The sequence below is a fragment of the Taudactylus pleione genome, unplaced genomic scaffold, assembly GCF_031769625.1.
Source record: "Taudactylus pleione unplaced genomic scaffold, aTauple2 ptg000259l, whole genome shotgun sequence".
NCBI lineage: Eukaryota > Metazoa > Chordata > Amphibia > Anura > Myobatrachidae > Taudactylus > Taudactylus pleione.
The window spans coordinates 3,549,567-3,564,776 of record NW_028284661.1 but is presented as its reverse complement, the minus strand read 5'-3'; the positions used below and the strand labels follow the sequence as shown (position 1 = coordinate 3,564,776).

Genomic DNA, 15,210 nt, shown 5'->3' with positions numbered 1-15,210 from the left:
GTGACCTTGAAATGTACAAGTCAATTTTAAAATAAACTATGGTCCCTTAGCTTCAAAACAAGGCCAAACATGAAAGTTCTACCACAATTAGAAAGTTTTGTTTTTAGTTGCCCTTGCAAGCATAAATTTTACACTTTTTGTCATGTTTGCAACCCTGTTGCATGAACAGTATCACTGAGGGCTAAAGTGTTACATATGAAAGTTACTTTGATGTCCATCAGCCTACCAAATTTCACAAAAATCTGAGGTCAGCTGAAAAGTTACTGTGATAATCTGGCATGGAACGGCCAGTGTTTTTGAAGGATTCTAGAGTGGAGCCTTTTCTAACTGCGTGGAAGAGAGTTCCAGAGTTTGAGTCAAAGCCAAAAGCATGACCCCCAAATGAATTCTGGGAGATTATAGGTACTGCTAATAGTCCTTTGTCAATGGACTGCAGTAATCGAGTGGGACAGTATGTGATAAGAATCTGCTTCCGGTACCTTGGGCTCTAGTCATGTATGGCTTTGAAAGTCAGTAAGCCAATCTTGAAATTAGCCATCTTACAGGCACCCAGTGAAGAGAGTACTGTAGATGTGAGGATAAAAATGCATGCATGACTTTAGGCAGCTCTTCTGGTGGATTAAAGTGCTTGATACTGGTTATGTTCCAGAGATGAAAGAGGATTTGATTGAGGCAGATACCCGATTTTAAGTGTCAAGCCACTATCCAGGACACCAAGATTACACACAGGTTCAGTATTTTGTAGTCCTGAACCCCCAAGTGCAAGTCCTGTTGGTTGACTATGCTGCAGCCTTGTCCTGTGACCCATCATAAGGACCTCTGTTTTAGCAGGGTTCAGTTGCAGTCAACTGGCACTCATCCACTCCTGGAGCTCAGATAGACAGCCATTTAGGGTTGGCATTGGGTTCTCTGTACATGAAGCAAAAGGTTAGTTGTTACTATGGTATACTGAAGTAAAATTACAAGAATTTTCATAAGTGTCAAAGGCTTTTATTGACAATTACATTAAGTTTATGCAGAGAGTCAATATTTGCAGTGTGGACCCTTTTTCAAGACCTCTGCAATTCGCCCTGGCATGCTGTCAGACTTCTGGGCCACATACTGACTGATAGCCGCCCATTATTACCTAATCAATGCTTGGAGTTTGTCAGAATTTGTGGGTTTTTGTTTGTTCACACACCTCTTGATTGCCAACAAGTTCTCAATGGTATTAAGGTTTCCTGGCCATGGACACAAAATTTTGATGATTTGTTCTCCATACCACTTATCACTTGCCTTATGGCAGGCTGCTCCATCATGCTAGAAAAGGCATTGTTTGTCACTAAACTGTTCTTGGATGGTTGGGAGAAGTTGCTCTTGGAGGAGGTTTTGGTACCATTCTTTATTCATGGCTGTGTTTAGGCAAAATTGTGAGTGAGCCCAATCCCTTGGCAAACCCACACATGAATGGTCTCAGGATGAGTTACTCTTGGCATGACAGGACGAAGACTTTTGGAGGATGGCCTGGTGTCAAGGGCAGCAAACAAGCCACTTCTCTCCAGGAAAAACCATCAGGGACAGACTAATATTCTGCAAAAGGTACAGGGATTGGACTGCTGAGGACTGGGGTAAAGTTATTTTCTCTGATGAATCCCCTTTCAGATTGTTTGGGGCATCTGGAAAAGAGCTTGTCCGGAGAAGGAAAGGCGAGTGCTACCATCAGTCCCGTGTCATGCCAGCAGTAAAGCATCCTGTGACCATTAATGTGTGGGGTTGCTTCTCAGGCAAAGTTGTGTGTGAGCCCACTACCTTGGCTAAGAACACAGCCATGAATAAAGAATGGTACCAAAACATCCTCCAAGTGCAACTTCTCCCAACCATCCAAGAACAGTTTGGGGACTATGCCTTTTCCAGCATGATGGAGCAGCTTGCCATAAGGCAAAAGTGATAACTAAGTGGCACGGAGAACAAATCAACATTTTGGGTCCATGGCCAGGAAACTCCCCAGACCTTAATCCCATTTAGAACTTGGTCAATCCTCAAGAGGCAGGGGAACAAACAAACAAAAACCCACAAATTGATAAACTCCAAGCATTGATTAGGCAAGAATGGGAGGCCATCAGTATGTGGCCCAGAAGTTGATTGACAGCATGCCAGGGCAAATTGCAGAGGTCTTTAAAAAGAAGGGTCCACACTGCAAATATTGACTCTTTGCATAAACTTAATGTAATTGTCAATAAAAGGCTTTGACACTTTGGTATACTGAAGTAAAATTACAAGAATTCCATTAGTAACATCTGACAAAAAGATCTAAAAAACACTGAAGCAGCAAACATTGTGAAGACCAAAACTTGTGTCATGCTCAACTTTTGGCCATGGTTGTAAATAGAAATCCATCCTGCTTTGTGTCAGTTTAAACTGGTAATAATGGACTGGTATAGTGAATGTTTTCTTGGCACACATTACGCTCTTAATAGCAATTAACCATCAATTCAATGTCTCAGCCAACAAAGTATTATTGCAGACCATGTGCATCCCTTTATGGTCAGTCTACCCTTCATCTAATGGCTACTTCCAGATGGATATGTGCCAGGTTGCAAAATACAAATCTCAAACTGGTTTCACAAACATGACAATATGTTTAGTGTAATCCAATGGCCTCCAGATCTCAATTCAATACAGTGTTAAGAGTCACAGCATGTACATGTATAATCTGCATGATGCCATGTCAAAATGGACCAAAAACCAGACACCTGTTGAATACATGCCCAAAAGAATTTAGGATGTTCGGGAGGCAAAGGTAGTGTTTTAAATAACTAATAAAGTTGCCACTGGAGTATATACAATTTGAGTCCATCCATGCAAGATTTAAAATGTTAAAATTGCTAAACACACCCCCCCCCAAAACAACCCACTGCAGTCTAGTACCACTTCCAGATATAAACTGCCAGCTTCAACCCCCTTTCATGCTTGGGGGGGGATGGCCTGTGTTTTTCCCTAAGCAGTCACTTCACATCGGACCTGGGTATTGCAGTGACCCAGGCCTTCAAGCATTCAATGGGCACTTGGAGATGATCTCATCTCCAAGCACCACTGTCCCCAGCCAATTAATTTGTTTTTAGGTGGGAACCGGGTCATCAAAGCCTGGGTTGCACTTTTCACACTTGAGCCGGGTTGTTGACAGAGAATGCAAGTACTGGGAAAAACCCTGCTAACGAACAGGGTCGCACACCCAGGACAGTCAACCCAGGTCACACCTTTCAGACATATGCCAGGCCTAGGTTAATGCAGGTTCATGTGCAAAAACATGGGTTTTAGGCTTATGTCTGAAAGAGGTATTTATAGGTAATTCCACTGTAGTTGAAACATTTCATAGAGCGCAAAATATTTGATCAAATGTGACGAGAAAATAAAAAAACAAAAATGGATTGGAGAGCATCTGGGGTAAAGATATAACTAAGCATCCTCCAAAATATATCTATGCTGTCCCCCCCCCAAACCTGAGCGAGCAGCCATATGAGAAGAGCACTTGATAGTGATGCCATTGGGAACTCCAGCAAGCTTCAATGGAATTGATGAAGAAATGCTCCAAGGGCCAATAGTCAGACTTTAAAATCTGGCAGACTTGCATTAAATCTTGCATAGAATTTGCACAAAAAGTACATTGCACAACCACTTATAAGTCGTGTAATATATTTTCTGAGACAAACATTGAATTTAACACTAGGCACGGTATCGTACAAGGATTACATCATCAAGAACACTAACCCAAATGTGAAGCATGCCTCCCAACACATGGCAAGATCACATTAAGGGAATAGCCAGATCAAGCCCTAGGCTGCCCCATAATATCCTTCCAATGCTCACTAATTGCCAGTCACTAATGCCAGGAGAATTGGCAAAACTAAAAATTTGCAAAAGTGTGTTACTGCAGCACTCACCAAAAAAAGCCCAGACCTCAATCCCATCTAGTTCTATGAAATGATTTGCAAAGTGGATATTCACCAACTGACCTCATCCAACCTGATGGAGATGCACGATTACTGAGAATTGGCCATAGTAACGAGTACCAAACATGCAATCAACCTAATTTCTAATTAAGATTTAGAGAACACTACACAAAGCAGTTAGTAGCCATCTGTCCATGTACATACCTGAAAAAACTAGTTATATAATTCTGAGTGTTAGGGGATATGCAAATAATTCAATCAAGCAAACTGACAGATATTGGTGCATGTATGGAAAGAATTAGGTTTAGACACCTGACACATTTATATCTCTAGTAGCCGTCACCTTTAGTCAGTCATTCAGGAGATTGTACAAATACAAAGAGTTTAATTTTATGATGGCAGGTTCATCCAAGAAAGATGCCTTAAATTCAGATACAGTACATTTTTTGTTCTTATAACTGATTAAGTATTTGAGCTAAGATTAAAGCTAGGTACGCTATAAATTTTTGGGCCAATCATCCAAAAATTCTATGATCGGTCCGATAATTCTAGTATATTGCAGCCAACAAACCGTTTCAAACACTCCTGCAAATAATCAGAGGTTGCATCTTTTGAGCTGCTTAAAAAGTTAAGATGCCCAACCTCCCGATGTCACAGAAGAAAGTACTCCCCTTTTCCACAGACACAAAAACCCAGACTGTTGCAGTGTCAACCTGGGTCACGGCATAGTGGAAGAGGCTTTTAGGGATAAAATCCCAGGTCGTCTGACCTGGCATTTTTTTACTGGGTCTCTGTTTTAACGTGGGTAAAACCCGGATAAGGCTCAGTGGAAGTGGGTATTCCAAGTCATTCAACCAGGGTCTCCTTCACAGCATAGGGAGAGCTGCATTTCCTGGTGCTTGGAGATAATGTAATCTCCAAGCGTCAGCAGAGGTAAGCCCCAGCAATATTCCGGGTGGAAATGGGGTTCAAGCCGCTGGACCTGGGATGGAAAAGTAGTATAAGCTAAAAAGAGCTCAGTTGTGTACAGAGTTCACACTGATCAGATAATCACTCTGAAGATTAGAGCATTTACCTGATCTGCTAGTGTGTACCTGGATAGGGGCAATTCAATTGTTTGAAGCTTCCATCAAAAATCTACAGAAGCTAGTCATTTGCTTGAACAGCCTCCTTTCTCACGCGAATATGCAAGGTGCTAAGTGGCTTCTCCCATGCTTGCTCCAGTTACAGCTCACCCAGCACTCACAACCTGCCCCAAAGCTCTACTTTACACAGGACGGTGAGAGCAGAATCTGCAATAATGCAGCCGTGGGGCTGGTCGTGCAAACAATTGAATATCCTGTGCAGTTTAGAGCTTAGAGCTACAAACATTGAACGTGAATCGTGCACTGCATTGCATGTTCCTATTTTTATATATGCAAACCCAACAGTGAGTCTGTATATTTTTATTTTTCCTGTTATTGCATATTCTTAACCTGGCCTGTATGTCATAAACAGAAGTGTGACATTTCTAAACTGCATTCCATCCACTTTATTGTAATTGGAAGTTAAGGCATGAAAGAACAAGCATCACAGTGAAAAGTCTGTTTTTGGACAGGTTTTCCACCCTAATGAATATTGTATTAAAGTATAGCAATTCAATGTGTCATAGCAAATGGCTTTCTGAATTAAAGGGCAGATCTGAGCTGTTTACACTTCAGAGTAGATCATGTTCAGTTTGGAAAGTGGTTTGTTTAAAAAGCAAAACATTTTTGTAGCATTACCATCTAACCTAATACACACTCCAGGCAGTAAGCATTGCATTGGTAGGAGCCAATAATATGGATTGTCTGTTCTACAATGGGCCTGATGCAGAATGAGCACTACGCCAGTGTGGGTAGCATCTCATGTGTAATTTTGCTCTGCATATGCTCAAAGACTAAAACACATGTGCCTATGCACAATTCTGTCACTTATGGGGGGAATCCACTTAGCGATATACAAAACGACAGCACAATTGCGACATTGCAATCATGCTGTCGTTTGTATAGCTAGTGATGTGCCTAGACTGAACGTTCACTCGTTCAGTACTGGCACATCCCTCATCCCCGCACATCCAGAACCTGACTAGATCGTCAGGTTGACCTGCATATACGGGCGATGTTGGAAGCGACACGCGGGCATACGCATTGCGGGTCGCTTCCGTTTGCACGAGACAGTCGCTTGTTTAAATCGCTTAGTGGATACCCCCATTACTTTCACCTGCAGCAATTGTAAAAGGAACATATTAACACAAGTGTGGCTCATGAAAACAGCACATATGTGCAGTGAGCGACAAAATTTGTGGGTCCCAGTGACCCGCCACTTAAAAAAAAAAAAAATGGGGTCCTACCTGACCATTTCTGGGTCCCATCATAATTTATGCTTTAGAGCTCCCCATATGCCCCTAAAATGCAGATCTGATACCCCCAACAGCATCAGATATCCCCACAAGCCTCTTAAATGCATGTTTTAATGCCTCCATGATCTTTCAGGTAATATGACTTGTCTGTTCACAAAACCCATAGTGAATAAGTAGGCTTACCATATCATCCCTTTAAACTGGGACACTCATGGATTACACAGGTTCTGTGGCTCATTAAAGCCAGAAGAAATCCAGGCATGAAGTCAGCCAGTCACAGAACCTTTGTAATTAATGAGTGTCCCGTTTTAAAGTGCTATTATGGTTAGCCACTTTAGGCATATTAAGCAAAGGATAAATGCCCGGTCTTTACACATTAATGCCCTTTACACATTTTGCCAAACAGCAAAGCCCAGCCTTTACACATTATGCCATGCAGCAATACCCCTTACAAAATGATGCCGCACATTAATGCCCTTTAGTCCCCCCTGTGCAGTGCCCCCAGCAGCAGTCCCCCGTATGCCTGTCAGACCACCTATGCCAGTGTTGGCTAACCTTGACACTCCAGCTGTTGTGGAACTATATATCCCAGCATGCCCTGCCACAGTTTTAGCATGCCCTAATAGCAAAACTGTAGCAGTGCATGCTGGGTTATGTAGTTCCATAACAGCTGGAGTGTCAAGGTTAGCCAACACTGACCTATGCAGTCCAATGTAGGTATCCGCCCCCCTAATAGGTGTGAGTGAACTGGGCATTAGGCCCAGGCCACTAAAGGGCAAATTGGTGGGCCCTCTAGTGACCTCGGCCTAATGCCCAAGTCACACACCTATTTGGGGGGCATATACCTTCAATTGGGCCTAATGCCCCCTATGCTGCCCGGGCCTTGTGCCCACCTATAGACCCACAGGCCTATTGCCTGAATTTATCCCACGGGCCTAGTGCCCGACAACCCTGGTGTTCTAGGAAGGAGTAAAATACTGGTGGCCCAAGGCCGCCTACCGGTACGGTGGAAGAGGCTGCGGGGGGAACTTTGTTAGCTCTTGCTTTCCTCCCCTGCAATCCTCTTTGGTCCTCAGCTTCAGTCTTCTGCCGCTGGCCCGTCCTGGCCAGCAGCACCGCCTCTTCCTTCTTGATCACGCAGTCTTCTGGTCTCTTGGGCGGGCGCCGGAACGGTTGCCGCGCCGCTCTTCGGGAGGTCTTCACTCCTCCCCTCTGCTGATGGACTGAACGTTCCCGCTCAGCGGCGTCTATTCAAGACGAAGCGAGTGGGCGGGGCTATGACTCGGGGAGTCGCGATTGGCTCGTCGTGTGCCTCCTATTGGCTGCTGAAACTTGTGGCCAGTGCCGAACCACCGCCGCTGCTACTTGGCTTCCGGGCAGTGAGCTCCGCTCAGCTTGCGCCTGGAGCCAAGCTTCTCTCGCCACCACTGGTGGAAGGGACCAGGTGGTCCCTTCACCATGTACCCGCCGTGGTGGCTTACCCAGTGCTGGGAACAAACACTGTCCCGGGCACGGACGCTGTGCCAATTGCTGGGATCAGACACTTGATCCCAGCTTGGCTTTCCACAGCAGCAGCCGCCAATGAGAGTCAGACATAACGCTGTCTGTTAGAGCAGCCAATGAGAGTCAGTCTCTGCAGGGGGACGCGCTGTGCAACAGCCAGCTGTCAGGGATTGGCCACAGCACGTCCCCAGGGACCTGGCTACTTTAAAAAAGTGAGTTCCCAGTGCCCGATATCGGACAAAATACACGCTATAGCGCGTATTTGCGAACACTGTTCAAAGGCTCATCTTTTGCACCCACTATAAAACAGGTGCATAATTCACTGATAAGGACTTGTCTCAACCAGGCCCATAAGCTGTCAATGTATGGCTCTGCATATGAGCAGAGATGCTAAGAGTTTTTCACCCATTTTGCCAAGAATGCTTCTTCAGCCCCAATGTGTTTACCTTCCTTAATTGAAATCTTAGTCACTCCCTGGGAGGGTCAGGAAATAACAGGGGGAGGTTAGGGATAGGCACCCCTAAGGGAGGGATTTCGACCTGCCAGGCTGCCGCTGTTGGTATTTGAGCCGCTGGCATTACATACAGATTCAGTATTTGAGATAGGTCCAATTATATTAGATGCAGTGAGTTCAGGAACACAATTGAGGTTTTACTTTAGAAGGTCACCAGTTTTGTAGAATTGATAGGTCTGAATTCTCTTGAAGCTCCTGTGACATTCAATAGATATGTAACAAAAGGGCATATACTATGTTTAGCACTTAGTCTCAAAGTAAGTCACATCTAAAATGGACTCCATACGTCAGAACATCACATTCCACCAGACCCTCAACACCCCACTCCCCTACTTTCCCAGCCTCCCTCCCCCCCCCCCCCCCCCCCCCATCTATCTCAGCGACTGACTTCTGTGTACAGATGTGTCCTTATACATATTTGCTGCAGTTGTGCTGAAAAGCCCCTCTCGGCAAGCCAGGTACTGAGACTCTACCAAGCGTCTTTTGCCGAAAAGGAGTCCTAGTCTCAATGTGATGCAAACTAGGACGCACCAGCAGACTGAGCAGATTAATTTGATATGCAACACTTGTACTGTATATCTGTGTGTAACCGAGTCTCTGAATCTGTATACAAAGTGCTACAATGTAGCGGCTGCATTCAAAGTTCTGTTGTGGTTCATACACACGTGCTCAGATATACAAGTGTCCCATAACAAATCAATCAGCATAGCCTGCTTTTGCATCCTAGTTGCATCACATTGAGACTCGTTTTTGGCAAACACGCCCGACACTAGAGTAGCAAGGAATGTGGAGGTTCACTGGCACCAGACAAGTCATGCTGCATGGCATTTTGAGGCTAGAAGTATGAGGTCTCATCTGTATATGGAGATGAAGTCATGGCCCTCATTCATCCCGTCTCCCACCTCCCCTCTTGATCCTATCCTCCACTACCTCTCCTTTTGCCTGTTCCCATCTTGCCCAACTCTTCAATCTCTTCCTCTCATCAGGCACAGTCCCCTCTGCATTCAAGCATACCCTTGCCTTCCCCCATTCTTAATAAAAAGTCCACTCTTGATCCCAACTCTCCCCAACTACAGACCTCTCTCCTGCCTTTTGCCTCCAAACACCTTTAGCGGATTGTCTACAACCACCTTATTGCCTTTCCTCCCACTCCCTGCTTGACCCATTTCAGTCAGGCTACCATCCTCCACGCCATTGAAACTACCCTCAGCAATTACCTCCTTGTTGCCAAATCCAAGGGCCACTACTCTCTACTCATTCTCCTTGACCTCAGGTGCTTTTGACACTGGACCATCCTCTCCTCCTGCAAATCATCCAATCCCTCAGTCTACATGATACTGCCCTCTCCTAGCTCAGGGGCGGATCTAGATTTTTCGTTTAGAGCGGCCAATTTAAGAATAAATTCTGTCTCCTTCCCTCTACTCATTCCTCCTCACTTCGCCCTGGCTCCTCCCATTTGAGCAATAACCTTACAGTTGATCCTATTCCCCCTTCAGCTTAAGGACCCAGATGTGACATCAGTGAAGGTGGAAGCACTGTTTTGTCTCAACTGTAGTGTCTGGCCACAAATAGTAGAAATTTGTACGCTTGCCACACGTCAGGCACAGGTTACTCGGTCCATGTGGATAGAAACGGTGAAGGGAATCTAGCCGCAACCATAACCTTCCGTCATAGCTTTGGGGATCCATCTTTGTTTCTTCTATCTCTTTAAAGCTGGGCATCCACTATACAATTTTCTGTCAGATATCTGTCCAATCTGGCTGGTTGGAATGAAAACCTGGTAATGGATGATTGTCATTTGCTCCCATACATTACCAGGTTTTCATTCCAACCAACCAGATTGGACAGATATCCGACAGAAAATTGTATAGTGTATGGCCAGCATAATTCTTGAGAATTTTAAATGTAATGCAATGTACAAGCATTAACTAGCGCATTCTAACTGCATTAGAGACTCATTAGTATGAACAGACGAATATCTAGTATAAGGAAATAGGCCTTTCAAAATAATTAGCAAGTATGATTTTCAAAATCCATACCAAACTGGTGTGGTAATAGTTTAATGAGTGGATCACTGACATGGCCTGTATTTAGGGTGCCTCAGTGAGGTTATTTATGTGCAGTAATAGGATGTATATATGGTGTAACGTATATAGAAGCCTTAGACACCCATTTACCGAAGCCTGCATGTGTAGGGGAGACACCTCTGCTGCTTTGTGCACATAAAGGGTGGTATATATAGGGTTATTGCATCCTCATATAATCTGCACTATGTAGAAGTCATGTGATCGGCCAAGTACACCACAGCAGCAGCACACAGCACTGACTGATGTTCCCGGTAGGTCACTTTGCTGGGGTGAGGGTGGACAGGCTGCGGGCACTGATTACCTCACCACAGGTGGCGGCATCACTGCAGCCTTTCCCTACAGGCCCGGCCAGGAGTTTACCCCAGCCTCTGCTCAGAGCTGCACTGCTGCCTGCATAATTAGGTGGGTGGGGCTGGGTGTTATGCCCCCCCCCCCCAAATCAGTCATTGTCCTAGCTACCCTCTTACCTCAGACAGTTCCTTCTGTCTTCTCTCCTCACTTACAGTAACAGTAGATGTCCTAAGGTTCTGTTCTTGGACCTCTTCTATAAATTCTCTTTAGGAGAGTTAATCAGCTCTTTTGGCCTCCAATACCATCTCTGTGCTGTTGATACTCAGATCTACTGTACCTTTCCTACCCAGACCTCTCCCCCTCTCTCCAGCGGTCTCTCCCTGGATGTCCCAGCGCTTTCTTAAACTTCAGAATACTAAGACTGAGCCAATCATTTTCCCACACTCCCGCATAACCTCACCTCCCATAATTCCATTATCTATTGAAAGATAACCATCTCTAGCCCCCAAGTGCGCTGTCTTGGAGTTATCCTTGACTACTACCTCTCCTTCAAACACCACATTCACTATATCTAGCAGACCTGCAGTTTCCAAATCTTTTCAGGATCACACTCACCCAGGATGCTACCAAGACCCTCGTCCATTCACTGGTCATCTCCAGATTGGACTGCTGTAACCTCCTGTCAGACCTCACCAACTTCCACTCCAATGCTGCTGCCTGACTCATATACTTCTCCAAATAGGTACTACATCTGCCTCCCCCATCGTGCAAGCCATATACCGGCTCCCTTTTAGAACCCAATTAAAGCTTTTCAAACTCATCTCCCTTCACACTCTTCGCCCCTTGTCAACTAATTACTTCCTCCCACTACCGCCTCCAAGATTTTGCCCATGTTGCTCCCTACCACTGGAATTCTCGCCAACTCTCCACAAAACTTTAACACAGGCTCTCAAAACCCACTTCAACAAAGCCATCCTGCTCTCATGCAAACTCACTTCCCCATGCTATGTTTACCCCTCCCTTTTAGAATGTAAGCTCACATGCAGGGCCCTCTTTCCTCATGCAATTTTCCTTCCCTTACTAATAGTACTATATACTCCATACTAACTACAACAGCACCTAACCCTTGGTTTCTGCCACCCTGATGCGTATTTGAGCGTTACGACTGCTAATACAGCAAGGTTTATAAACCATGTACTTGTCATGCGTTGTCTTGTACTGCAAGTTACTTTTCTTGTTTTTGCTTATTTGTTTATGACAGGGACTACAGACCCTTGGGGCACCATATAAAGGATAATAATATTGAATTAGAACATGTAACAACTCTCCGAATTACATATGCAAAACTAACCTTTATATTGGTCATCAAGTAGATCTTTACTTATTCCCCAAATTTCTTCAATTTCAACCTCAGGTAGTTGGACTGGGGGGAGTGGAACCATTTCCTCTAACATGAGCCATTGCACCCAGTATTTCTTTGGAGGAATTCCTGAAAACAACAAGTCTTGTAATTTTCTATTGTAAGGCAGGGTTCTGTACAGCTTCCTCCACATATACAAGAGCTTAAAGGCTTCCTTGGGGGTATAATCCACACAGTCCATTCTAAAACAGGAGCCAAAAGCAACCTAAAAAAGGGGAGCAACAAAGAAAAAAAAAAGTTGATATGACCTCTTTGGCAAAACAAAAACACCCACATAATTGGATACAGAAACCACCACACACAATCATACCTATATAAATTTACATTGTATATTAAAAAAAGTCAGTATCTTGCAATATGTAGATGTGAAATGCCACTGCCTTCACAGCAGCTTTTACTTTGAAGCACATGTAAAGTTAAAAATCAGCTCTGGCCACTCAAAAACATTACAGCATGCAGGAGTCCCCAGGGGTCTATTTATCATCAAAGAGAAAAATGTGACAACCACCACTAGGGACCTCCTGAGAGAGCTTCTCCATGTGAAACAAGGTGACATTTTGCTTCTCTTCAATATAGGACCTCTACAAGGCACGTGGGAACAGTAGGGGCCCTGTGTCCAGCAATGCATTAAGTCTATGCTTACCACTGCCAATCAATATAGCTGCATAGCCATTTTTTTTTTTTTTTGTAATTACCAACATATATTGGCATAAGGTGTGGCAATATCAGATGAATAAACCCCTCAATCTCTCTGGCCTAAAGTAGGGATAGACATCAAACGGTTCTCTACCATTAGCAGGAAAACATCAATTGTTTGAAACAGGCAGCACAGGTGGGTAGATGCAGCAGGACAATCTAAGTAGGTGGGCAAGGTCTAATGCGGCCCATACACTGAGATTTTTTGCACGATATGACCAATTTAGATCAATCCTATCAACCAATCGTGTACGTATTTGTACATTTACACATCCCCGCCGTTGTAATTCTGCATCATAGATCTTATGGAAAAGCAGTAAGATTTCAACCTATGTGATACAATGTATGCTGTTTTGCTGGAGTAAGATCCAATGTGCAATGTACGAGATCTTGCAAAAGCCCTGGCCACTCCCCTCCATTTTGGGATTGACAGTGCAATAGAGCCAGCATCACGTTGATCGTGTGTGGTGAGCAGATCGATACAACACATCGGTAACCTATACACAATCATGTACACCATTTGACAAGTCATAATGAGAATTTTAAGGGAAGACTCAAGGGAAATCGTACGAGACATCTGAACGTTAGGAAATCGCACAGTGTATGGCCAGCTTAAAGGACAGCTGGAAAAACCGATCATCATGTCACCATTTCAGCCATCAATGCCAGAGAAACATCAGACCACCACTAATCGCAAAACACTGACCATCACAAACAAGCTATTGAGGTTTGATAAACACAAATGATTAAGGTCCAAAACTAGATTAAAGTGAATTTCAGTTTCCAAAATTAGAACTAGATCACAATATCACCATTAAACACTACATCTATATTGACAAATTCAGTGCAAAGTAAAAATTGAATAAAGTTAAAAATTATTTTAGAAAAGCTAAATATAATCATGAAGAGCTCGTTGATGCACAGCAGACTTGTAACTTCAACAAACCAGACATTGGGTTTTCATTTTCTAAACCAAGAAAATAAAAAAAATAAAAACCACTAATCGGTTGCTATGGGTTACAGTATTTTTTTGTCACTAGCTTTCACAATGGTGCCAAATTGGAGAGATGATCACGTGCTATATAACTGGGGTATGTAACGGATCTTCTGATTTCAAACCATGGCGTACTGTATAGGACCATTAAAGTTACAAATGTCTCCCTGAATCTCAATCACCTACCCTACAGTGCTGGGCCCACAGGCTGTCTGTGCAGCTGACCCTGTACAAAGTGGCACAGACCCCACCGACGCTGAGCAGCGAGAAGGGGTCCAGGAGATCCAGGACCAGTAGTAGGACTTCATCGCTCATGTCCAGCATCCCTCTGTAGGGAACGCTCGCTGTCCCGCCTTCTCCATCAGCCACCTGGGGCTGCTCTGGCGGCACCGCCGCACTCTGACCAGGCCGCCATGCTGTGATGACCGAGCCGGTTACCCGCAGCCTGAGCTGCTCTGCGTCCCCCTCCATCCCAGCCTACTGGTGTACTACGCCCTAACTGCCGCCATCTCCTCGCCCGGCGCTTATATAGCGCAGGATTGCACCACGGCGGCGGGCGGGGAGCCAGCTGATGGCCCCGATTTATATTAGAGCCCCGCAGAACGCCCGCTACATACTCACCCTGCACGCTCTGGAAGCCAATATACTGACTACTGAGCTGGGGAGTAGTGTGAGATCTCATCTGGGACGAATTAGCGGCGGAGACATTCATACACTGTGCAATCCCTGCCAGAGTCTCCTCAGAGTCATCTCCTGAGAGGTATATAGTAATAATGGTATTATTAGTTGTATACTACTTTCCAGGGGTGTGTCTACCCATTGCCAGGATGGCACTCGGCAGGGGCGCCGTCCGGCAGTGCCACCGGCAGCCAATGGGTGGACTACCCCAGGTGCTTGAACTAGCCCCGCTAGTCTCCACAAGTGTAGGGCAGACCCCAGTGAGAGTGGTCTGCCCTACACAGTAACAAACGCACACAGCTGCCTGCGACGGCTGTGTGTTATAGCAGCCAGCCAATGAGAGTCAGACAGACTCTCATTGGCTTCTGCGTCCACGGAGGGATTTGGCTGGAGCTCACTCATGATGAGCTCCGCCTTCTGTCTCCCCCCGCTGCGGGAAATGGGAGAGACGTCATAATGTCTCTCCCATCCCGTAGAGCGTGAGAGGGCCCGTAGGAGTCATAGGCAAACGCATGGGGGTTCCGTCTGCCTGGAAACCCCCCTCCCCAGCACACACATGACCACAGTAGAAATAGCAATATAATAGAATTTTGCTAGTGTTGCATGTTCTCAGTATCACAAATGAAATAATTAGCACCACCTGCGGATCTTTTAACATGTATAAGGCAGTAATAAATAACCTGTGCACCAACTAGGAGATCTGGAAAACATGCACTAT

At 44.9% G+C, this 15,210-nt stretch overlaps 1 protein-coding gene across 1 annotated transcript in view; it reads right to left on the bottom strand.

Moving 5' to 3' along the window:
- The window catches only part of LOC148514759 (uncharacterized), a 30,586-nt gene extending 16,290 nt beyond the window's left edge, over nt 1-14,296 (bottom strand). The window contains exons 1-2 of the mRNA XM_088481003.1: nt 14,001-14,296; nt 12,056-12,329 (exon numbers count right to left, since the gene is read on the bottom strand). Of these exons, the coding sequence (XP_088337129.1) occupies nt 12,056-12,329; nt 14,001-14,285 (559 nt within the window). The 5' untranslated portion in view covers nt 14,286-14,296. The remainder of the gene's footprint in view (nt 1-12,055; nt 12,330-14,000) is intronic.
- Between the last annotated feature and the right edge of the window lie 914 nt (nt 14,297-15,210).